This window comes from Sinohyriopsis cumingii, chromosome 19, assembly GCF_028554795.1.
Source record: "Sinohyriopsis cumingii isolate HCF-2022 chromosome 19, ASM2855479v2, whole genome shotgun sequence".
NCBI lineage: Eukaryota > Metazoa > Mollusca > Bivalvia > Unionida > Unionidae > Sinohyriopsis > Sinohyriopsis cumingii.
The window spans coordinates 9,913,816-9,940,203 of NC_142979.1; the positions used below are offsets into that span (position 1 = coordinate 9,913,816).

At 40.0% G+C, this 26,388-nt stretch overlaps 1 protein-coding gene across 1 annotated transcript in view; it reads right to left on the bottom strand.

The window, feature by feature from the left end:
• LOC149775121 (uncharacterized) overlaps nucleotides 1-26,388 on the bottom strand; it is a 155,574-nt gene that overhangs the window by 30,784 nt on the left and 98,402 nt on the right. Inside the window, exons 28-34 of the mRNA XM_089944352.1 lie at nucleotides 14,502-14,615; nucleotides 13,473-13,586; nucleotides 8,215-8,328; nucleotides 6,717-6,830; nucleotides 5,689-5,802; nucleotides 4,172-4,285; nucleotides 3,701-3,814 (exon numbers count right to left, since the gene is read on the bottom strand). Of these exons, the coding sequence (XP_089800478.1) occupies nucleotides 3,701-3,814; nucleotides 4,172-4,285; nucleotides 5,689-5,802; nucleotides 6,717-6,830; nucleotides 8,215-8,328; nucleotides 13,473-13,586; nucleotides 14,502-14,615 (798 nt within the window). The remainder of the gene's footprint in view (nucleotides 1-3,700; nucleotides 3,815-4,171; nucleotides 4,286-5,688; nucleotides 5,803-6,716; nucleotides 6,831-8,214; nucleotides 8,329-13,472; nucleotides 13,587-14,501; nucleotides 14,616-26,388) is intronic.

The window sequence follows — 26,388 nt, forward strand, 5'->3', positions numbered from 1 at the left end:
GGACTCATTGTTTATGGTCTTTATTGCTAAATAAGTATGAGTGATGACGTAATATGAAACAAAATTTGTAAAGAATTCATTTGTAAAAGAAATCCTACTTTCCTATATGTAATTTTTGTAGCGTTAACTTTTGAAAGGTAGAGTTTGGCGATTTTAAATTCGAAGCCGGAACAATATTTCGGAAATACTTCCAAACCTCGGTGGTAATGTTGATGCATTCGTCTAGCATGTTGCTGCAATATTGATTCACACGTCTATGATGTTGTTTCTATACTGATACATTAATTCACAGGTCTATGATGTTGCTTCTATACTGATACACTGATTCACACGTCTATGATGCTGTTTCTATACTGGTACATTGATCATGGATCATGCTGCTGTATTAATGCATGGGTCTGTGATTATGCTGTATAATTGATACAGGACTTTGCTGTATTAATACATAGGTCTGTGATGATGCTGTACAATTGGTACAGGACTTTGCTGCATTAATGCATGGGTCTGTGATGATGCTGTATAATTGATAAAGGACGTTGCCGTATTAATACTTGGGTCTGTGATGATGCTGTATAATTGATACAGGACTTTGCTGTATTAATACATGGGTCTGCGATGATGCTGTATAACTGATAAAGGACGTTGCTGTAGTATTGATATATTAGTATAGGATCTTGTTATTGTAATGATACATTGGTTTAGGTGTTGTAGTACTGATAGATTGGTATAGGTTGTTATTGTTTTGATACATTAGTCGAGGAAGTTGTTATACTGATGCATTAATGTAGGGTGTTGTTGTAATGTTACACATGTCTGGGTGTTGATTGTCTACTGATTCATTTGTCTCGATGTTAAAATTGTATTGATACATTGGTACATTAGTATGTTGTATTTATACTTTGGTCTAGGTTGTTTTTATTGTACTGCTACATTTGTCTAGGGTGTGTTGTAATAGTGATACATTATTCAAGCATGTTGTAGAATTATGTCCTTGATCTTCGATAAGACTAGTTTCAGTACTGCATTTTTTTGTATATCACGTGACTAGTTAATATATTTATGCACTGTTCAGTTTGTTTATGTAGCTCAACAGCAAAAACTGTACTGGATGCCCTTTCACCACTCCCCATATTAGGATGCAAAGCACTACTGGAATCCAGGGAGGTTAATCTTGTAGTCTCAGAAAATTTGATATTAAAGTGTTAATTCCCTTGCAAAACATCTGCTGCTGTGTTAAAATGCTATCGGAAGAACAAAAACGAAGTTCTATTCTAAAGATGGTTACAGGAAATAATGCCGACTGAAACAGTGACATTAGTGAAATAGATGAAATATTCCTTCTTCATCGCGATAAATGAGATGCTTCGTACCATCTTCATTGTGGTAAACTATATTCTGCATTCCTTCTTCATCGCGATAAATAAGATGCTTCGTACCATCTTTATTGTGGTAAACTATATTCTGCATTCCTTCTTCATTGCGATAAATAAAATGCTTGGTTCATTCTACATCGTGACAAATGAGATGTTGCGTTTCTTCTTCATTGCGGTATGGAAAACAAACGCACACCTGTATGAACCATATTCGTTTAAATCAATCAATGAAATGCTTATGTCCATTTTGAATGATAGAGCATATTGATATTGTTAAATTTTAAAATTTATAATGTATAATACAATATTTATTTATGATCTGCATGTTTATAATACAACAATTTCTTTATCTCAGAATTAATTGACATTTACACCAAAACGAGGTAAAATATGAGAGGAATATAGACTACAGTCTTTGTATAATGTTTATAGGATAGTCAAATTATAATTGCCAAAATCATTCCGTTAATAGACTACAGTCTTTGTATAATGTTTATAGGATAGTCAAATTATAATTGCCAAAATCATTCCGTTAATAGACTACAGTCTTTGTATAATGTTTATAGGACAGTCAAATTATAATTGCCAAAATCATTCCGTTAATAGACTACAGTCTTTGTATAATGTTTATAGGATAGTCAAATTATAATTGCCAAAATCATTCCGTTGATAGACTAATCATATACGTTAAGAAACAACTATTCGCAAACTGCAGTGTTGGTTAGAGATAATCCTCGCTGACTGAAAATAAAGAAACCAATTTATTCTTCTTCTTCTTCTTCTTCTTCTTCTTCTTCTTATTATTATTATTATAGGACATGTTACATTTGTAATTATTATGCTTCAGTTGCCATGGAAAAGATGATTTATGGGGAAGAATACTCCGAGAAGATTTTAGGAACAACGTTTTGGCATTAAGAAGCTGGGATGAATATAACAAGCTAAGATGGAATTGAATGTCAAAATAAAAGAAGATGTGGATAGAATGCAATAACTTATATCGTTTGTACCGGCAGAGACACAAGGACAAGAAATGATCCCATAGATGAATGGCCCTAAACTACCTGGATACTTTTCTATGCCAGAAACTCCCTGGATACTTTTCTATGCCAGAAACTCCCTGGATACTTTTCTATGCCAGAAACTCCCTGGATACTTTTCTATGCCAGAAACTCCAGAAAGTTATCATCTTAACCAGCTTCTGTTTTAAATCAGACACGACCCTTATTAATGTGTTGGAAATACGTTTTTCTTCCAATGTGTCTATATCCTGTTGCATATTTAATGTTCATGGATAACGGTATCTTTCCACGCTTACACACCAGGCGTTTAATGTTCATGGATGACGGTGTCTGTCCACGCTTACACACCAGGCGTTTAATGTTCATGGGTAACGGTGTCTTTCCACGCTTACACACCAGGCGTTTAATGTTCATGGATAACGGTGTCTGTCCACGCTCACACACCAGGCGTTTAATATTCATGGATAACGGTGTCTTTACACGCCTACACACCAGGCATTTAATATTCATGGATAATGGTATCTTTCCACGCCTACACACCAGACATTTAATATTCATGGATAACGGTATCTTTCCACGCTTACACACCAGGCATTTAATTTAGTCCTGTTCTTCGCTTGCTGTATCTGTCTACCACAAACATTTTATCTTCAAGAGACTTTTCTTCAATAAAATTAAAGCAAAAGTTGTATTCACCATGTAGTTGTTTTTTTTTTTTAAATTTGAAACAAAGTCTTATTTAGCTCTTGTATTTGCAGAAAGAAATATATTAAGTTAGTTTTGAAGAAATGGCATTACAATTTATGACTTATAGTTGGTTCTTCTTTGAAATTCATAATTAAAAATGCAGACATACTGAAAGGTTGTTCTTTGTACAGTAAATAGGTCATTATAGAGTGACCTGTAAAATATACGTGATCTCATCTACTACAGGTTTTCGTACAATACAAATCATTGTTTTATAGGCCACTACATACTACAACTTAACATATGTTCCTCGACTATTTATATGTCACCCCCATCATATTTTGTGATGCTCATCGTTGCTTCTTAATCCAAAACAGTTTTGGGATTATTCTACCTCCAAAAAATCCGTCCCTACCATAGCAAGCTGTAAAATAATAATTACATGTAATTAATAATAATAATAATAATAATAATAATAATAATAATAATAATAATAATAATGTTATTGTTATTATTTATATATAGTTTCTATCATTATTAATTCTACATCTGTGCAACGATTACTCCCACAATGATAATGTATGAGATATTTAAAAACCATTCAAACGTTTAAATTACCAGCGTCACAATTTGCTCCCGAGAAACCAGCTGGACAGGTACAATTATAGCCATTTACATCATCAACGCAAATTCCACCTTGTTGACATGGATCACTTGTACATTCGTCTATATCTGTTGAGATAAAAACAGACTCATAACTACAACGTTTTCAACGTTACGTATTATCAGTGGGACACATATAACACATTTTACTTTCAGGAACATACCGTATGTGACCAAATATTAAAGAAACTGCAGTTAAGCAGACGCATGGTGGGACAAATACTTTGCCCAGATAAAATGCCAGAGCAAGTGATATTTTGCAGCGTCGTAAATGTAATCAATGGTCGAGCAAATGAATCATACAGCTTGTTGAAGTAGTTAAAGAATCAAATAAGGACACAATTCCTTAATATTCCTCTATGAATTTACTATCGTTCAATCAGGTGATTTTTCTATGCCTATTAATGGAATGAAACACTAACATACCTGTCTCACAATTCCGTCCCGAGAAACCAGCAACGCAGGTACAGTGGTAGCCATTGACTTGGTCAACACAAGATCCTCCATGTTGACATGGGTAACTCGCACAGTCATCTATATCTGTAGAAACATGTTTGACTTGTATTGTTGACTGATACATCTAGTAGTCAATTGATAATTGTTCTATTCTTTGTAAATTAGTTCTATTACATAGCCAAGCAAATATTAATATTATTGGAATATGATTTTCAGGTGAATATATTTGTTTTGTCTGTGTTTTATTTAATTTTAAGAAACGCGATTGTTGGGATGCCTGTGTCGTCTTGCTGCAATGGAATAGAACTGTAATAACTCGAACAGAGATTTAATATTGCAAAAATGTTGTTACAAGTTTAGCACGATAAATTTTGAGAGTACTTTGAAATTTATATGTATATTTTGCTGTTGGTGTTTTCGTGTACTACACAGGGTCAACCGTTTTCCGAATTTCCAAAGAAACATGGAGCCATATGTAAAATATGCTTGGTCAGCACAAGATCCTCCATGCTGACACGGAGAACGCGCACAGTCATCTATATCTGTACAAATGTATTTTGTTGATTCGAACATGCCGTAAGAACTATTGATATATTTTATTCTTTCAGATTTAATTGTATCGCAAGCCAGGACAGTTATTAATATTATTGCAAATATATTGCATATATTCCTGCCGAAAATTATTATTTTCCTGGTTTTGTTTTCTCTCTTTACTGTGCTTTTGTGTGAAGAAAACGCGATGGTTTTGGTTTGTCTGCAGTAATGCTACATTCTAATATTCGTGAAATAAAACGAATATATTATTTAGATTTAATATTCCCTAATTCTATTATTAAGATGGCAGCGTCCTAAAAGTTGAGAGTGCTTTCGAACTTATATTCTCAATTATCGTTGGAGTGTTCTTGCATTGCACATAAGTTAGTGCTTTCCTAGGTTCAAAATATACATGGAGACCTACGTAGAATATGCTTATGTAGCCAGGTATGAAATAAACAGATGGATCCGCTAAATGCGGGGAAACGGGCTTAATTAATTATCCTACTTTATCATGCAAGGTTATTCCGTCGTTTCAAGGGACAGTACCTCAGTAACTAAGATCTGATTTAAAAGTAGAAAAAATCGGTGGTATTATAGAGAGATTATTTTTCCTAGATGTTTCGAAATGGGCGTAAATTGTTCGAGCTTTTCGATTGCTGTTTATGTTCCATAAGTTTTTATTATCTTTTGATTACATCATTTACTTATCCAGTGTAAGGATGTAACTATCGGATGACCACGCTTAAATTGGAATACTCTTCAGATTATACAGTAATAACATGAGTTGCATGTCAGAGATCTTTTCAGGGTAATCAAGGACTATTAATAATAACAACATCTACTAGTGATTATTGCGTTTCTATCACGTTACTGTATAATTGGGACCATTAACGTTATACAGAATCTCATCTCATGATGTGGGAGTATATCAGCTGCAATTTGCAATTTACCTGTCTCACAATTCGATCCACTGAAGCCATAAACACATGTACAGTGGTAGCAATTGATTTCATCAACACAAGATACACCATGCTGACATGGAGTACTTGCACATTCGTGTATATCTGAGAAAATATTTTTTTTTGTATATTCGCAGACACACAAAATTTGTATCAAAGGGATGTTGTTTTAACTTCGCTTGAAACATAAACAGTTTATTTTTTTTACTTAAGCTTACTTGTACCATTTCCATTTTAAAATGCTTCATGTTTGGTTTATTTACCACGAGTAAATAGAACTGAAAATATTAAGAATATACGACTCTAAGGTACCCGTAGTAAATACGATATGTTCCCCCTTGTTACAAGGGCTAATGACACAGTCATTAACATTTGATGGGAAAATATAAAACTCGGTATCTTCATGTAAATGGATTCCTATTGAGAGGAAATCATACTTGCTGCAAGAAAATGGAGGCTGTATATTTATTATGTGTTCTACGACGTTCTTATTCCATATGTAGCCTTCACACTGAAATGTCAACGTAATCTGACTTTTGTATTCTGCACCAAGCCATTGAAGCAGTGTTATATATTATTGTTGGTGACATTTCTGTTTTAAACCTTATTTACCATGAATTGTTTTCAGTGTTTATCTTTCAAATACTTTCGTTGTCTCTGAAATTCCCGTGATATATTGATTCTATGATGATAGAATTACACTATTTACCTTGTAGCATATGACGATTTCAGAAGAAATATTTTGTTATAAAAATATTTTTAAAGGAAATAAATGTACTGCAGAATTAACAAGAGTCGAATAATTGTTCCGTTGCTATCATCTATCGGATACAACCTGGTAAAATTAAATTTGAAAGAATTTTATATAACAATCTAGGAACTTGTGCCGATTAAACAGAAGTTCAAACTATTTAGATGGTACAGAAATATAAATTTTATTCGCCATTGCTTCATTCGATTATCTTCAAACAAGGAGTTCATTATTTTGCACTAATATTGCAGACGAAATTTCAATTTACCTGTCTCACAATTTCGTCCGGTGAACCCAGGAATGCAGGTGCAATGGTATCCGTTGACTTCATCAACACAAGATCCTCCATTTTGACATGGATCAGCTGCACATTCATCTATATCTGTACATATATTTATCATTTATTATGGTTTACATAGAGGTATTTTGGGTGGTTGTACATTGCATATCGGAAATGATATGATCGTATACATGTACACACACGTTTAACTCGTATTGCTGAAACAAACCTGTAGTAGGATATATTTATTTGTTTCATTCGCTCAAGATCATTACTATTCCACACCAGAACAAATAAAAGTATTATTGTAATTCATTTTGACATTATTTTCATTGCTTATTGTCTTTATTTGCTATTTAGTTTTAAAACGTGGATTATGTGTGTGCTTTTGTTATGATGCCACATACGAATGTTACTCTAATGAGTCCAAAATCGTAATTTGATTAGTTGCTAGAAACTTTAGGTAATATTTGAGTACATGTTCTATAACATTCGTATTCCATCCGTAGCCTTCACTTTGAGTTTTTCAACGTATCGGGCGTTTCTCTTTGTGTACCAGAAGATTCGATTGATGTAAGGTCTTATTTTTGTGACACTTCAAAGTCCAGTTGTATTTACGGCGTACGTCATTTGCTCTCCATCATTCAACTAGTTTACCATCGAATGACATACAAATGAAATACGCATCCTTTGATGACGGCTATACAGCATTTGGATCAGAATTCACGTCGATGTCAGTAGAAATGTTATTATTTCAAAAGTAATTGAAGAGAATATAAAATTATTATAGTATTAACAACAATCAATAAGTTGTTCCATTGCTGTACAATTTCATGGAAACAGCGTCAATGTAGAATCCATAGGAAAATATCGAGATATTAAGGAATATATTGATTCCTACTGAAATAACTTCTTTACTGACCAGCGACTGTAATAATGATTAGAAATATGGGTATTATCTTTTTGTGTTTCCTACATCATCCTTATGTCAACAATGGCCTTCTAGCAAAGCTATTTGACCAAAGTTTTTCTTACTTAAGAGGATAAAAAATAAATAATTGTTAAACATATGTTTGATGCAAGTCATGCTCAGCACTGGAATACGTACGAAGAAGATCTCGAGTGGATCTTTGGCAAATTATATTTTCTATTTTTCATGTATAGAGAAGATAAATGAGGATCGAATTTTTTTGGCTTGGAATACGCGTAATGTTTTGAAAAAATATACTGACAATATACAAAATCATTTCCACCAAATACAAATGTGAAAGGAGAAATCTAGTTTTGATATATCCTGCATTTCCTGCCCTTTTGCGTATTAATTTGAGAAAGAATGATGTCCAGCAAATAAAAATAAAACATAGGCTAGGTACTATCGTTATCATTTTGATAGGAAGACAAAGAAGGTATAATTGCCATTAAAATTCCGTAACATTCAATGAGGTGATAGTTCTATGCCAATCATTCGAATACAACCCTAACTTACCAGTCCCGCAATTCTGTCCCGAGAAACCAGCAACGCATGTACAGTGGTAGCCACTGATTTGGTCATCACAAGATCCTCCATGCTGACACGGAGAACTCGCACAGTCATCTATATCTGAACAAACATATTGAACACATACTGTTGACTCGTACATGTCGTAAGAACTATGGATATGTTTTATTCCTTCAAATTTAATTGTATCGCAAGCCAGAACAAATATTAACATTATTGCAAATCACTTTACATGGATTTCGGCGAAACTGGTTATTTTCCAGGTTTTCATTTATCTCTTTACTGGTTTTCTTTTTAACCCCCCCCCAAACCCCCCCCCAAAAAAAAACCACGAAGGTTTTGGTGGTCTGTAGTAATGCTACATAATAATATTAGTGAAATAAAACCAATATATTATTTAGATTTAATATTCCCTAATTACGAATGCTTTGGAACTTATATTCTCAATTATCGCTGGAGTTTGTCTTGCATTGCGCATAAGTTAGTGTTTTCCTAATTTCAAGATATACATGGAGACGGACGTAGAATATGCATATATAGGCAAGTATAAATTAAACAGATGGATCACCTATATGAGGGGAAACGGGCTTAATTAAAGTCTCCTACTTAATCATGTCAAGTTTATCTATCGTTTCAAGGGACAGTACGTCAGTAATTAATATCAGATTTAAAAGTAGAAAAAATCACTATAGTGGTATTGTAGAGAGATTTATTTTCCTAGATGTTTTGAAACAGGTGTAAATGTTTCGAGCTTTTCCATTGCCGTTTATGTTCCATGAGTTTTTATTATCTTTTGATTACATCCAGTGTAAGGATGTAACTATCGGATGAGCGCACTTAAATAGGAATACTCGTCAGATTATACAGTAATAATATGAATTGCATGTCAAAGATCTTTTCAGAGTAATCATCATCATCATCATTGGCGACTCGGTCTCGAAAGACCATGCGAATAGCGCCCTTGGGGTGTTGCCTGTCTCTGTTGGCAACGTCTGCTGTGGCTGTGCAGGCCTATACGTGAGTGACAGACCCTACTGCAGTTGGTGCAGACATACTGGGAAGTCTGCATTACTGTGGTTGCTGTTGCGTTCTTCTTTCTCTTACGTTTCTCTGCCACCAACTGGCCTCTCCTCGCATCAGCGACTGATATGCCACTGTTTACCATCAGTCTCCAGGTGCCTCGGTCCTCAGCCAGCTCTTCCCAGCCATCGGGTGAAATGTTGCATGCCTTCATGTCCCTCTTGCACACATCTTTGAAACGGAGTGAGGGGCGTCCGACTCTTCTCATGCCAGTGGCCAGCTGTCCATATAAGATGTCCTTTGGCAGCCTTCCATCCTCCATGCGTCGGACGTGACCCAGCCATCGAAGGCGGCGTTTAATTAGCAGGGAGTACATGCTGGGGGTACTTGCACGCTGCAGGATCTCACTGTGTGGAACACGGTCTTGCCAGCTGATTTTCAGGATGCGTTTTAGGCACCGTATATGGAAGGAGTTGAGCCGGCGTTCTTGCCTCATGTAGGTACTCCACGTCTCACTTCCATATAGAAGGGTGCTGAGAACGCAGGACTGGTAGACTCGGACCTTGGTGTGCTCTGTCAGCGCGTTGTTTTCCCAAACCCTCTTTGTTAATCGAGCCATGATGGTGTTTGCCTTTCCAAGCCTTCTGTCCAGCTCCATATCAATCGAGAGAGTGTTGCTGATGGTTGACCCTAGGTAGGTAAAGTTGTTGACTGCTTCCAGGGTGACACCGTTGATTTTGATTGAAGGGGCAATGGTGGTATCTTGCACGCTGACATTTGTTTTTTCCAAGCTGATTGTGAGACCAAAGTGCGTGCAGGCAACAGCAAAACGGTCTTCCAGTCTCTGGAGGGCTTCCTCGGTGTGGGCCACAAGAGCTGCGTCATCTGCAAAAAGCATCTCCCTGATGAGCACAGCTCTCACTTTGGTCTTTGAGCGCAGTCGTGCCAGGTTGAACAGGCTCCCATCAGACCTGGTGTGTAGATATATGCCATCCGTGGACGTGTCGAAGGCATAGGACAGGAGCAGGGAGAAGAAGATCCCAAAAAGTGTTGGTGCCAGCACGCAGCCCTGCTTCACACCACTGTTAATTGGGAAGGAAGTTGAGGATGATCCATCATACAGGACTGTTCCCTTCATATCTGCATGGAAAGAGATTATCATGCTGAGGAGTTTTGGGGGGCAACCGATCTTACTCAGAAGTTCAAAAAGGCCCTTCCTGCTGACCAAGTCAAAGGCCTTGGTGAGGTCGATGAACATCATGTAGAGTGGTTGACCTTGTTCTCTGCTCTTCTCTTGGAGTTGTCGTAGGGAGAAGATCATGTCTGTCGTCGACCTGCCTGCTCTGAAGCCGCACTGTGATTCCGGGTACACACGGTCTGCCAGCAACTGCAGCTTGTTGAGTATGATGCGGGCGTACACTTTACTAACAATACTCAAGAGCGAGATCCCTCAGTAATTATTACAGTCACTGCGGTCGCCCTTGTTTTTATAAAGGGTCACAATTGTGGCATCACGCATGTCTTGGGGGACTACTCCTTCCTCCCAGCAGCGGCAAAGTAGCTCGTGCAGTGGTTTAATCAATGCTGGTTTTCCACGTTTGATAGCTTCGGGTGGGATGCTGTCACTACCTGGTGCTTTGTCGTTTGGAAGGCAGTCGATTGCTTTGCTGAGCTCCTCTAAGGTTGGCACTTTGTCGAGCTCTTCCATGGTGGGCAGATTCTTTATGCTGCTGAGGGCTGCATCAGTGACTGACGTTTCTCGGGAGTATAGTTCTGAGTAGTGCTCCACCCATCTGGCCATCTGTTGCCCACGGTCTGTGATCTTCTCTCCCGTCAGGGATTTCAGGGGAGCGACCCCTTTCACTGTAGGGCCTAGAGCCTTCTTGATGCCACTGTACATGCCTTGGATGTGTCCGGACTCGGCACTTCGCTGGATCCCTTCACACAGTTGTTGCCAGTACTCGTTCGCACACTGTCTAGCAATGCGTTGGGTGTTACTTCGGGCACTTTTGAGAGCAGCAAGCGTCCGTTCATTAGGGCATTTTTTGTAAGCTATGAAGGCTTTTCGTTTCTCCTCGATTTGTGGTTCCATCCTTGATAGGTGTGCATTGAACCAGTCCTGGCTGGGTCGTTCCTTCTTGCCAAACGTTGACATAGCTGTACTGTAGATGGCACCCTTCATGGCGTTCCACTTGGCTGTAGCGTCATACTCAGGCAGGTCCTGGAGAGCCTTGTTCAGGGCAGACACATACTCCTCCACCTTGGCAGGGACTGACATCTGTGCAGTGTTTATGCGAGGACATCCTTTTGGTTTTGTGCGGTGTAGCACATGTGGCTGTAGTCGCACTCTGCTGCTCACAAGGGCATGGTCGGAGTCACAGTCTGCACTGTGGTAGGTTCTGGTGGAGAGGACGCTGTTAAGGGCAGAGCGCCTGGTGATGACCAAGTCGAGTTGGTGCCAGTGATGAGATCTGGGGTGTTTCCATGACACTTTGTGTTGTGGCTTACACTTGAAGAAGGTGTTTGTGATGCACAGGCCATGGTAGGTGCATAGCTCCAGCAGTCTCTGGCCGTTTTCGTTGGTCTTTCCAGTGCCATGATATCCGAGGCAGGTAGGCCAGGACTCTTGGTCCGCACCTACTCTGGCATTAAAGTCGCCGAGGAGGAATAGTGGTTCATTTTTGGGGCATCCTTTGATCTGTTCGTCCAGCTGCCCATGGAACTGATCCTTCACGTCTTCTGATGACGTGAGGGTTGGGGCGTAGACACTGATGATGTTGACAGGACCTGAAGTAGTGGTGAGGCGGATGGACAAGAGACGCTCAGTGCCCCCTGTTGGAGGTTCAACCGAGGCCAGGAGATTGTTTTTGATGGCAAAGCCCACTCCGTGCTGACGGGGCTCCTCAGGTTCTCGACCCTTCCAGAAGAAGGTGTAGTTTTCCTCTCTGAGGGAGCCACTAGAGGCGAGCCTGGTTTCCTGGAGGGCAGCTATGCTGATATTTAGTCTGGTGAGTTCTCTATCGATGATGGCCGTCTTTCTGGTGTCGTCCACTTCTCTGAGGTCGTCGGAGATGCCTGTACACATGGTGCACACATTCCAGCTTGCAAATCGAAGAGCTGGAGTCTTCTTTATTGGTTTCTTGTTTCTTTTGTCTGGTGTGGAATTACCGTCTGCTTGTCATGCTGAACAACACACTGAGCTCCAGACACCCACTGGAGCAGGCAGACGATGGCGGGTCAACACCTTATTGACCGGGGGCTGCCCGGCTTGAGGCGGGCGATAGTTGGCCAGTGGGACACGATGATCCCTCCCACCGTCAAAGCTGACCCGTGGCGCCCCTTCCCAACGCCAATCGGGTGGGACTTATAACCCGTAAACTGTCAGCTTCCGTGTTGTTTCCTCACTCAGTAGCGAGACTGGAGTGTCCTCTCCAGGGCGCAAGCCTGGGCGTGGAATATGGAGATCCTGGGCTGCCCAGACGTCAGGATCCACCTCTCGTCCTTGCTGGTGGGGTCCAAAGGAATGCTGAGCATGACATTTGGCACCAGTTTGGATGCAGGAGCTGCCGGAAGGAGGTCGTAGTCGACCCCCAGCCGCCTTAGGGGCTCCACTCCTGATTTTCTGTCTGGGTTTACTCCCGTAGCCTTTCCTTCTCCCGAAGATATCCACAAGGCAGTGGAGCCATAAGCCAATGGATGGGACTTGGTTGGTTTTGAATCAGAGTTTCCTTCTCCTAGATGAACTGCCTGACAAGGCTAACGAGCTTCATCTGCCCGGGTTTGGGGTCAGAGTTTCCCTTCTCTTAGACTGGTTGCCTGCCAAGGCTAATGAGCCCAGTCTGCCCACCCAGTTATACCGCCGAGTACTCGGTCGCGCCACACAGCAGGCTCTGTTAAAACAGGGGGCACCGCGTGAAGGTGCTGCTGTGGACACAATAGTGTAGGAGAGGCCATATGCAAGTAACCTCCTGCCCCGCAGAGCGAGACAGTGGTCCTGCGGCGATCACTACACCTGGGAAGGAGAGGCTATGAGAGACGCTTCACTTTCCTTTGGCAAGCGGGACGTCAGGCCCAGGCCACGCACCCCCCTAGGACTATTAATTAATAATAACATATACTAATGATTATTGTATTTATATCACGTTACTGTATAATTGGGACCATAAACGTTTTACAGAATCTCATCTCATGATGTGGGACTATATAAGCTGCAATTTGCAATTTACCTGTCTCACAATTCGATCCACTGAAGCCAGCAAGACATGTACAGTGGTAGCGATTGATTTCATCAACACAGGATCCACCATGCTGACATGGAGTACTTGCACATTCGTCTATATCTGAGAAAATACTTTAGTATTCGATGACACACAAAAGTTGTATCAAAGGGGATGTTGTTTCAACTTTGCTTAGACATAAACAAATATTTTACATTTTCTTACACTTCTTTGTACAATTTTCATTTTAAAATGTTTCTTGTTAGGTTTATTTACCACGAGTAAATATAAATGAAAATATAAAGAATATATGACTCTAAAGTACCCGTTGTAAATATGATATGCCCCTCCTCTCTTGTTACAAGAGCTTATGACACAGTCACTGATATTTGATTGGCAAATAAAAAACTCAGTATCTTCATTTAAACGGACTCCTATTAAGAGGAAATGATAATTGTCGCAAGCAAATGTAGGAGGTATATTTATTATATGCTCTACAGCGTTCTTATTCCATATGTAGCCATTATACTGAGTTATTTCACCGTAATCTGACTTTCGTATTTTGCACCAAGCCACGGAAACAGTGTAATATGTTACTGTTGGTGACACATCTGTTTTAAAAATGTATTTACCATTAATGGGCTACTTTGTTTATCTTTGAAATAGTTTCGTTTTTTTTAAATACCCGTGAAATACCTACTCAGTGATGATGGAATTACAACATTTACCTTGTAGGTTATGGATATTTCTAGAGGATTGTTATTGTTATAAAAACATTTTTGAAGCAAACAAATGTATTGCAGAATCAACAAGAGTATAATAATCGTTCAGTTGCTATCACCTATCCCATACAAACTGGTAAAATCCAATGAAAACCAAATGCATGTGAAAACTAAAGCCTTTTGCGTCTTAAAAAGAAGTTTACAATACTTTTTTGGTACCTAACTGTAAAATTCATACGCCATTGCTTCAATCGATTATCATCAACCATGGAGTTGATTATTCTGCACTAATATTACAGATGAAATTCCAATTTACCTGTCTCACAATTTGGTCCAGAGAACCCATGAATACAGGTACAATGGTATCCGTTGACTTCATCAACACAAGATCCGCCATGTTGACATGGAGAAACTGCGCATTCATCTATATCTGTAAATATATTTATTGTTTAGTATGGTTGACATACAGGTATTTTGGGTGGTTGTGCATTATATGATCATATACATGTACGAATATGTTTAACTTGTATTGCTGAACAGACATGTAGTAGGATATAGTTATTAGTTTCATTCGTTCAAATTCATTCCTATTCCACATCAGAACAAATAAAAGTATTATTGCAATTCATTTTACACGAATTTAAGATTAATTACATTATTTGCATTATTTATTATCTTTCTTTCTATTTAGTTTAAACAAAGTGGATTGTGTGTTTGGTTTTGTTATGATACCACATAGGAATATTACTCTGATAACTCCAAAATCGTAATTTGGTTAGTTGGAAGACAATTAAGACAGTATGACAGACTGAATGATGAGCACATGTTCTATGCTATTCGCATTCCAACCGTAGCCTTCACTCTGTGTTATTCCACCCTATATTTTTGTGACACTAAAGAATCCACATTGTATTTACGGAGTTCGTCGTTTTGGTCACTATCATTCGACTAGTTTACCATCGCCTGATATTAAAAGGAAATGCGTATACTGTGATGATGGCTATACAGCATTTGGTTCAGAATACATGTCGATGTATGTAGGAATGTTATTATTTCAAAGGTAACTTAAAAGCATATAAAATTATTACAGTATTAACAGCAGTCAATAAGTTGTTTCATTGCTGTAAAATGTTATGGACACAGTGCCAATATACAATCTATAGCAAAATGTCAACCTATTAATGGATATATTGACTCGTACAGAAAGAAATTCTTTGCTGACCTTAGATTGTAATAATTCTTAGAACTATGGGTATTATCTTCTTTGCAATACCTAAATCATTCTTATGTCATCAGTGACCTTCTGTGAAAGCTATTTGACCAAAGTTTGTCTTACTTAAGAGGATCAATCACAAATAATTGTAAAACATTTGGTTTTGTACAAGTCATGGTCAGCACAGGAAATCAAAAGATACATGGCGACGGGCGTAGAATATGCTTATGTAGCAGCAGAGGGGGCGAATCCGACATTTTGTCCAATCGTTATTTTGCTTGATTATTACTTCTGCACTCAGCGGATCCGGTGTAGTCAGCGCTGGTAAAAAAAAAACGACGACGTCGTTGGGGGATCGTCCAATCGTCATTTGGTTTAATTAATACCTTCTGCGCGTCGATCCCCAGCGTTGTCAGCGTCCGGTAAGCACATCGACGACCGCGTCGATGTCATCGCCCCCTCTGCTGCTTACAATGAGGGTCTTTATGATCTTACAAACAGAGTGATCACTAACTCCTCCTCCTGTAGATCAATTGGGTTATTTGACTGATCGGTGAGTTTAAAATTAATTCTCGTTAAAAACCGATCATGGCATCGCATATAGACCGGATTAATCGGATTCTCAACGATTAAATATCCCGGAGGGGCTGTTGGTGAAAATGAATAAAGGATATATCCCTGTTGAGCTTGATTTGATTGATTGGTATCCACCTGGTAACTCCCTTCGATAGCATCACACACTAGATTAATTGCTATCACCGATGCGATATTTACGTTGTATGGAGCAATATGCCTACCATCATCTCCGTTATCGTGTCTGAGGATATGAGTTGATGAACTGATAAAATCATTAAGAGACTTTCTTAGTTCTGGCGCGTTGTATCCTGGAAACTTGAAATCAGGTAAATCGGCTTCTGTGATATTATACTCGGTTAGGAATTTTTGTTTATTATCATCGCTGCTATCGGATATTACTTTAACGATTCGTTCATTGATATATTCCATGTCTGATATAAGTTGATTTAACACCTCAACGTGTTTTTGTGCTTTTGTCTCTCGTAGCTGTTCTAGTTGTAATTGGTAATAATGATTAATTTCGGCAAACATATCAGTGATATTCTTTAAACTAATTACGAATGTGGTGTGCAATTTAGGAGTTTCCCCATGCTGAAAATACCATTGCATGTTATTCCTGTCTTGAAATGCAAATATACTGGGTAATAACGCGTTTTTCATATTATACAATTTATTTTGATAATTGGGATTAATATCATGATACGATTGCTTGTCCGCGGGGGTTTTATGAGGTGGATTCTCAGGCCATCCTAGTATGGTTCTTATTGAACTGTTATAAATATCAACCATATACCCCGGTGTGCTTATTTCAATCGTCGACGATAACGTCGGTTCATGAACCGTAATAGCGATTTTTGATTCCTTTCCTGTGATCGATTTTATCCTGCGTTGAAATTCTTTATTGATTTGTTCTATTTGGTATGACCCAGTTGGTATTGTAACCTCCTCCCAGTCTGGGGTCCCATCGGGTTTATTTGTCCGTGCAAAAACCAGCGAGTTATTAGGTTGTTGTCCGTTAAATGCGTCCGCTCGGATATTAGGCCAACTGTGATATACTCGCAATTTTGCCAGCGCTATTTCCTTCACTGGAACCGGCGACGGGAAGTTCACACTGAATTCGGGTTTCGTTGACGTTATCGATATCATATTTGTTTGTACCGGAGTGGTGTTCTCCGCGATCCGCTGAAGTAATTGAAACCCTTCGGGGTTCAGCGACATTATTATTATTTGTTGTCTTTAGTGTCTAATTTCAACAACCAGGTGGTTCCGGCTTCCAGTTGAAAATCCTCGATTTTTGACATCGCGGAGCTATACAACTGGACCATCGTGGAGAATTCAACATCGGATACGAACAAATTATCAATTGACAACGAGATCAACCCGGATAATTTCGAGTACGCGTCGGATACTATTTGATGTTTTACTGTATACTCGTTGAGTTTTTTCTGAAAACACGATGATATCTTCCTAGTGATTGCGTTGGCGACTCCAGCAATTGTTGTCATCGCGGAGACGGCGATTGGAACAGCGATCGGGGCTATCGTGGTCACCGTGGATAAAACGACGCCGGTACCGGCCACTATACCCGACACCGAGTACACGACCGCGTCGATGGCGGTTATTTTTCGGCGGTATTTTTTTATTTTTGCACGGTATTGTTCGGAAAGCGTTTTCAAGTTCGCGGAAAATTCTTTTGCGGTATCGAATCGATATTGATGTGACGTCGGTGATACCTCTGATTCAATTTCCTTGGTGGTCATTTTTATTTTAAAAGAGCTAGTGTTTTTAATTACTTAGATTCGCTACAAATTCCACATACCATGTGATGTTTGCCCCGGCTAGATTTCTATCAACGGCATAAATTGTAAACAGTTCAGTTGCGTTCTTGTCTATAATTGTTGATATTGTATTGTTAAACCCGGATGAACTCGACGATAATATATTAAACTGCATCATTGAAACCAGTGTCAGTCGATAAATACCCTTAATAGTTGCGGTAATATTTACTGTATTCTGTGTAGGAGTCCAATCGAATGATCCATGCCGAATTGTGTATACTGTGTTGATGATGTTCTCATGAGGGGTTTTTATTTTTTCGAGTTGCTCTGCTACTCTCGGTAGCCCGTCTTTAATCGCTTCAACATCAGTTCTGATTATTCCTACTTCCCGCCAATGCGCGTCTATATTATTCTTGTTCGCTGCAACATTAGTTTTGATTGTTTCTATTTCACGTGTATTCTCGGTCATACTTTTTTTGTTCGCTGCAACATCAAGTTTGATTGTTTCTATTTCATATGTATGCACGTCTATGCCTTTTTTGTTCGCTGCAACATCAGTTTTAATTAATCCTATTCCCCGCCAATACGCGTCTACATTTTTTTTGTTCGCTTCAATATCAGTTTTGATTGTTTCTATTTCCTGTGTATGCGCGTCCGCACTCTTTTTGTTCGCTTCAATATCAGTTTTGATTATTCCTATTTCCTGTGTATGCGCGCTCATATTATTTATGATCGTTGTAACATCAGTTTTGATTGTTTCTATTTTCCGTCCATGCGAGTCTACATTATTTATGATCGTTGCAACATTAGCGCCGATTATTTCTATTTCCCGTTCATGCGCGTCTACACTCCTTTTGTTTGTTGCAACATCAGTTTTGATTGTTTTTATTTCCTGTCCATACGCAGTGATATCATTTATAGTTATTGTAATCTCATCCGGCTTGGTATTTTTTTTACCAAAGAATTTATCAAAGTTGTCATCGATCCTGTTAACATTTTTTCGCAACGGGGGTAAATTGGCCGACATCGCCGTAAGTTCCGAAATAGCATTTTTTATTATTACAAGATTTGGTTCGTCTGCCGTCGGGGGTCCCCGAAAAAAACTATCGACAATGTCTTGCACATCGGCGAAATGCGTTAGCATCGCCTCGAACCGTTCTTCATGCAAGTTAATTTCACTACGTAAACCCTTTAACGAATTTGACATGGTTATATAATTGTCGCCAAGTGTACTTATTTTTCCATTTATCGTCAAGATGGATTCATCCGGTTTGAGTCGTCCGTCGCCGGTATACAACGCGATAGCGTCCTCGGCGGCATCACGCTGTCGTGTTAAAACATCATCCAGCGACACATTACTGGATTTCAATTTACCCTGGCGGTCTTGAAATACAACTATTTCGCCTGGGTCAACACTTGTTAAATTCAACGTATCAGCGATTTCATCCTCGATTAGTTTTTTTATGTCATCGGTGGCGGGCGTTTCCGTGGGTTTTTTCAGCGCCGAAACCGGTCGTCCCCAAATATCAATCATTATTATTGTAAATGTTATTCTCTAAAATCCGTTGAGCTTCTACGACCCCACTAGTGTATTCGTTTACAACCACATGAGGTGGTTTCCGCGATGATGAAATCGCCGCGAGCACGTTCAATACCTCGCGGCCACATATCGGTGGGTCACTTAATCGCTGTGTTGGCAGCGTGGAATAAAAAACCCGGGCTGAACACGCCCGGGCTGAACACGCCCGGGCTGAACACGCCCGGACATACCGCATGAACTCTTTCGGCGGGGCTAACCCGTATGAATCAAAATAGACGATCGCACGCGGATCAATCGCGTATGCAACCCAATGAGTTCCCGCTCCGGAGGACCCATCGAGGTTAATTATGCCGGTTTCAATATTCCTTGGTGCCGCCGGTAATTGATCCCTCATAAAAACACCTCTGAAGTTTTTTATCGCTAGCGCGTTTGCGGCGTCTATTAAATCAAAATTAGACATGGGAGTCATTGACTCCTGCGTTAATAAACGGTTCCCGGTAGTCTTAGACCCTTTCCCGAGTACCATGAATACGGGGTTCCCGGTAGTCTTAGACCCTTTCCGGCCACGGATCGTTTTTTTAATAGCCTTTCCCGGTTGCCTTCTTCAATGCCATTCCCGCCGCGGTATCAACGGCTCCTAACGCCGCCGCCTTAGCCACTGCTATGGCCACCGCGGCAATCAACGCCGGAATCGCAGCTAACAACGGAAATATCCCACCGGTCTTTTCCATGTTTTTAATCGCTGCGGCCGAAAAATCTATTTGAACACCCTTTTTATTCTTCATCGCATCATTGAAATGTTTTATTTGACGCGCCGTCAACGATATCTTATGATTACCACCCGCCATCTGTGACGGCTTCAGCGTTATTGTGGTTCCACATTGTTTAGCCGACTTTGATCGTAATTTCTTGACTTGACCATCAGTCAACTCTACACTGACGACACTATACGACATTTTATTGTAAACGCGTTTTGTGCTTTCAATTACATGTTTTCCACTGGCGCATCAACGATTCTCATTCGTCCACCAACACCTTCTAGCAGCATTGATTTATCGCTGAGAATGACAGCAACCGCTCTATAATTGGCACCAGCCGGGGCTATACGAGCTCGGAAGTGTATATCAACGACGGATTGTCTCGTTAAATCAAGATGTTCCAACGAAAAGTAATAAATCGGATACAGGTTTTTAAAATCAAGTTGTGATATTTGCAAACCAGTGTCGACGTTTTGATCACGACCCATGTATGACAGCAATCGATGATACACACGTGCGATATGGTTGTCGCCGTAATTAAGCTGTATATCCTCGGATGGTTCCTGTTGTCCGTTTATTCTCAGCGAAACCTCCATGACTCCTAATCGATCAAATATCATATGGCTGCGTTCTTGACTGCCCAATCGTTCCCTATTCTGTAACGCTATGAATATATGACGCGGGGCTGAAACACCCTGTTTTGATGCCAAGTGCCATGTAAACGTATCGGCGACGTTATCCTCTTTAGCATCAGTTGTTACCGCTAGCCAACTCAACAACGATTTTCCTCCCTGTTCCATAAATGCTAACAATCGTGCTTCCGTGGTAACTGATGGAGTCAGCACCGGCATCCACAATGCCATTTTAGTTAAAATGACTTTACCGGCAGCGACGCCAGCAGCATGCCATATTGCATTGTTATCATCGCCCCTTCGCGTCAGGGCAATTGTATGCTTAGCCCCATAGATGACTTTTCTAACATTTCTGCAGAATCCAAATATGTGATGGAGTGGAATCGCGCATGAAAACTTTCGGCGTGGTCCTTGCAACATCCCTACTCGTGTTGCGAATCCCATATTGTAATTATCGTTGATACTCTTTATAATATTGAAATTAGCGCCTGGTCTTGCTCTGCGGTCTGGGTTATTTGCTTCAGCCTGTGGGTCAGTTGCGGTATCTCTTTCCACCAGCACGTTAACGTACTGAAGATGGTCAGCGTTATCGGTGGAGTCCTTTGCGAACATTATAGATGGGCCCGCCGATCTTGTATAATCATCCGAGTATCTCGCCAACCCAATTATCGTCGTTGCAACATCAACCTCGCGTTCTATTGATTCAATTTCTCGCCCGTCAATAAGATATCTGGCGCTCTCAAATAACGCCATGATACCGTTGTTGACGAAGCCAACTCGAACACGATGGTCATCTGCGTATGGTGCATTATCGGCGGCATTTGTCACGAGTTCTCCCTCAATTTCGATAAACGCTTCACACGGCAAAAAATATTTACTGGTATCTTGGACTTGAAGTTCAATTCGCGATCGTAGGTCAGGTTGCGCTGCATAATAAGAATAATATTGATAATCACGGACAGAATCATCCCTGCGCACTGGGGCGTCCATATCAAACGCGGGGTCAGCGGTTCGCGCAAACATTTTATTATTATTCATGTCGGTGTTTTCAATTGAAATCCATCAACGTCGTTTTCGTCGTAGACCACTCCCCGCTATCGCGTTCATGAGCGCGTTGGTTGCCGCATCGGCTGATGGCGAAGTCGCCAACGACTCTAGTTTTTCTTCCACGGCGTTATTTATTACTTTACTGACATTCGCAGGCATCACTGTCGTTGATGGCATCTGTTTTTTTCTCCTGGATTTTACCAATGACATTAGTTTGTCCCGCGCGGCTGAAAGCGCCTTTCCGGCAACATCTCCAATGGCACTAATACCCTTATCACGAATAACATCAATAGCCTTCATTCCTAATTGTTTGGCTAACGGCGCTACTTTTGGAGCCATTCTTGTAAATAACCCCGCAATGGTGCTACCGAGACCATCTCCATAGTACGCGCGGTAAACAGGCAATCGCGAGTTTACCACGTAGACGAGTACTGGTTTATCGTAGTTGTAGTGTATGATCATCCTTATTAAAAACACCAGTTTTCCAATTAGTGATTGTGATCACCAGTGATTGATTACCCCCCCCCCCACCGCCGTGTGGAAAACCGGAATAAATTTTATCAAAATTTCCTTGGGTTTTTGCCCTCGATAAAAATCCGGTTTTTTTCTGGTTTTTTCTTGATTTTTAGTCATTTTTGGTCGTTTTTTGTTGCCTATAGTCGTTTTTTTCTCGATTTTTCAGAAAAACATCGATTTTCTCTAAATGATTTCCTTGGGTTTTTGCCCTCAAAAAATGGCCAAAAACAGTCAAAAAATGGCCAAAAACAGTCAAAAAATGGCCAAAAACAGTCAAAAACGGTTAAAAATTAACAAAAACGATAATTTTATAATTTTATAATTTTATAATTTTATAATTTTTTTGATCATCCACGAGTTCGTCTGTGAGCGTTCGATATGCATTAATGTCCATGATACCGCCTGCAAATAACCGCTTGCAAATATCAGCGGCCTCATTGATTATTTCCGGAGAGTTATTTCCGGCTCGTTTTCCTCCAATTAGTACCTCTAGCCGTGATATATCACTGAGAACACTGCCAGGACAGGTAACGCCGTAGGATTCTTTACCAACAGAGTATCCTTTTCCTTTTTTTGGTGTTCTACTCTTAACTTCCTTGTGGAATTCATCGTAATCGGATTTACTACGATGTAGTAATGCGTCTCTATGTTTACTCGCTAAATACACTATTCTTGCCCAGTCCTTTAACGACTTTATATTTTTCTCGTAACCGCTATTGATATGCTTCTTATCTCGTATGCTCTTAGCAAAATTGTTGGCAGCAAAATTAATTAATTCTTCCCTGCTGCTGAAGCCTCTAATTTGATCTATTGTGCTCTTCTTGAGTATAACACGGGGTATATTCTCCTCTTTTTCTTCCGGTTCTCTTGCGGTGGCGCCTAGTTCTTCTTCCGGTATTTCTTCTTCTGGTTCTTTCGCAGTAGCACCTAATTCTTCTTCGTCGGCCATTGTAACATAAGGTTCTTGTGGTTCCGTTATAGCGAGTGGTGGTGGCCTCCGTGTTGTAGCAGCCGCTATTTTCGCAGGGAGTGTTTCTAAAGACCTTTTTGTTTGTTTTGTCTCTGCCGCTATCTTTTCAAGCGCATCGAGGACGGGTACAGTTGCCGCCGTAACATCTTTGGTCGCTTTAGTTACCGGGGCAAAGAGTTGTTCGCTTCCAACAGTAAAATCGGTTTGTAGTTGCTGCCGCGTTTGAAGTTGTTCTCGGACCCTGTCTCGTAACGGTATGAACTTTTTAAGCGCTGCTAGCCGCTCTCTGGCTAGCCGAGTAGTAAGTGATTCGCCTACCATTATTGCAATTGCGAAGCAATTTCTAATTTCTCGCCGGAGTTTTCGTCTATAATCCTTCTAATGTTTTTGATCTTACTAGAAATCTCCCGGCGTCGTTCATAAACACGTCCGAGTCTTTTTCGTATTATTTCAACGGCAGTGAATAGTCCAATGAATGCATTTGCGTCATTGTGGTACAAGTTTTCATTAATCGTATGTTGTAATCGTTTTATAAAAAAGTACTCGCGGGCCAGGGTAAAACGCCCCCGTTTCGATTGTTCGTTAATAATTTCATAATCGGATAATATTTTTTCACTGTCGAGACCATCAGATAATTCAATTCCTTGATTTTTTAATTTTGAAATCTCTGCTAATATATTATTGATGTCTTCGATATTCATTATTCTTATAGAACATCTTGTTTTTAAATAAAAAAAAATGAAACCCCGTGTATCAATCCCGAGGTGTTCATACTTTGTTTTCTTCCGGAATGGACAATTTATTGTCATGGCGACTTCGTCAGCGCCATAGGCGCCGGTGACTTCGTCACTCGCTGGTATTTACATATGAAAATCGAATTCTGTGCCCAGTCTTTTTTGAGATTGCTGTTTGATATACTCGTTCTGCTACTTTTCGTATTGAGGCGATACAAATGTCAAAGTATCTACTGGCTTCATTCATCGACTGAAATATTTTTTCCTCGTGAGTTGTTGTATCAAATGACTTTACGGGTTTTGCTTTCTTTGGGTATTTACCGGTTTGGCCTTTTTTGGTATTTTGACTTTGCGAGATAGCTTGCAAGTTTATAAGAGAATTATCAGTCTTATTATTATTAATATGATCAATCACAAGTCCATTTTCGATTAATCCGTGAAAACATTCATAGATGATTCTGTGAACAAAATATGTCTTCTTTCCAGCACCAAATTGCAAATACCCGTGATTATTTACGGTACCAACCGGCTTCTTCAGTTTGCGGTTTCTAACAATGCCGTCGCGAGATGCCTCGTAACTGACGAGCACAGGATGCGGCTGAAATTCTTGGTCCATTTGTATAATAATACTATTTGTCTAATTTATTATTTGGTTTAATTATAAATCTTTCAACATAGTCTTGGGGGGTTTTGATGACAAAGTCGGCGGTGGGGTCAATGACGGCGTTTTTAATTCGCTTGTCATAATAGCGTTTTAACTCTCTGTATCGCTTTCCGCCACAATTAATACACAACTGCGATTTTCTCTTACACCGACGTGACAAACCAAGCACGGTAGGGGGCCAAGAGAACCATTACGAACGCTTTGTAAATGATACCCGCAGAATTCACCTCTACATGATTTATTGCACGGGGTTGTCGACCCAATCATCAACCATTTGCATTTATTCATTATACTATATTCTTTCATTTAAATACTTGTTTTAATTATATGGATGAGTTCGAGAGATTGGCAGCAATTAAGCCCCGGAAAAATATTAAGTTCAATCTCGATAGAGTCCTCAAGGACACACCAAAAGCGTTAATAAACGATAGAACCCTGTTGAGTAAAATACGCGATTGTATCGATGAATTCAAGCGTGATGGCGCATCTCATAGTTGGTCAACATTTCGAATTGATGGCGTTGTTGATGCTACCATGAACGACAACCGCGCAGCAACGATAATATCACAACTTGACGGTAAAAGGTATTTCTTCAGAGTAAAATTCATTGTCCGGGTGGAATCAGGTAATTGGATCATACGTGATAAATTTGAACCAGTTCTCAGCGACATGAAAACAGTCATTGTTAGCCGCGACTCCAAGCCGGGGCTGTTAACCGGAATTGACAGACCATACTATGAACGAGCGTATCCTGAAACAGCAGTTGTTTATGGAATATACCCGTTAAATAAGAAACCTGATATCGGAAAACTGAAACCAATGAAACAGTCAACGGGGATAAATTGTGTAGCAGAACGAGTAATAGAGCATTTTACAAATGCGTGTCGAGGAAACAAATTGACTGATTTACGACGTAGCAAAATCAACCAGTGGGAACTAACCGTAAAAGAGCGTGGAGCGACCATCAGCGACATAGCGAGATTAGAAACGTCGTTGAGATTTCCAATAACCGTTACAACAACAACCGGTGAAGTATTATATGAATCAAAGTATAAATCAAATGGAGCCCCAATCAAAATTATTGATCATAACGAACACGCGTGGACGCCCGCGATCACAATATTTCCACGGGATAGAACAGTAAAGTATATACCCGAAGAATTCTCCCGGGATGGTTTTCTCGCGGAGAGGAAACTATTTGATGCTATTGCCTACTTGTGTAAAAACGACCCTGTATCAGTGTGGTTACTTCGCAGCGCTGTAAACGATGCGGATACCTTTGATCAGTTTGTAAGACCAAACGGCGAATTATATCGCACTGAAGCATTTCACAACAGGATGAAAAAAACCGCCATGGAATTTGAAGAGCATGATGAACAACTGCTAACAAATTGTTTTACGATTCCATCGGTTGTAGCTCATGTTGCAGCAAGGAAAAATGCGTGGAGACCAACGCGCAAGGAATTTCTGCCGGATGTACAATCCAGTTGTTTGGAATACTATCACGGTGGACTATGGAACACTGAATACAGCCGCGACGCTATGATCTCGGTTGATATGGTTGCCTGTTATCCAGCGAGTTTTCTCGGGTATGGATCCGCCGCTGAGTACTTTAGACGATTTGGACACCCCAGTCATGAAATGACTCGTGTTGCTATTAATGGACCACTGCCTGATTTTGATTTAACCGGATTCGCTCGCATAGTATCATTTGAATTCGCGGCAGGACTCCATCGCTGTTGCTATATTTGGATCGGTAGACACATAGCTGAAAA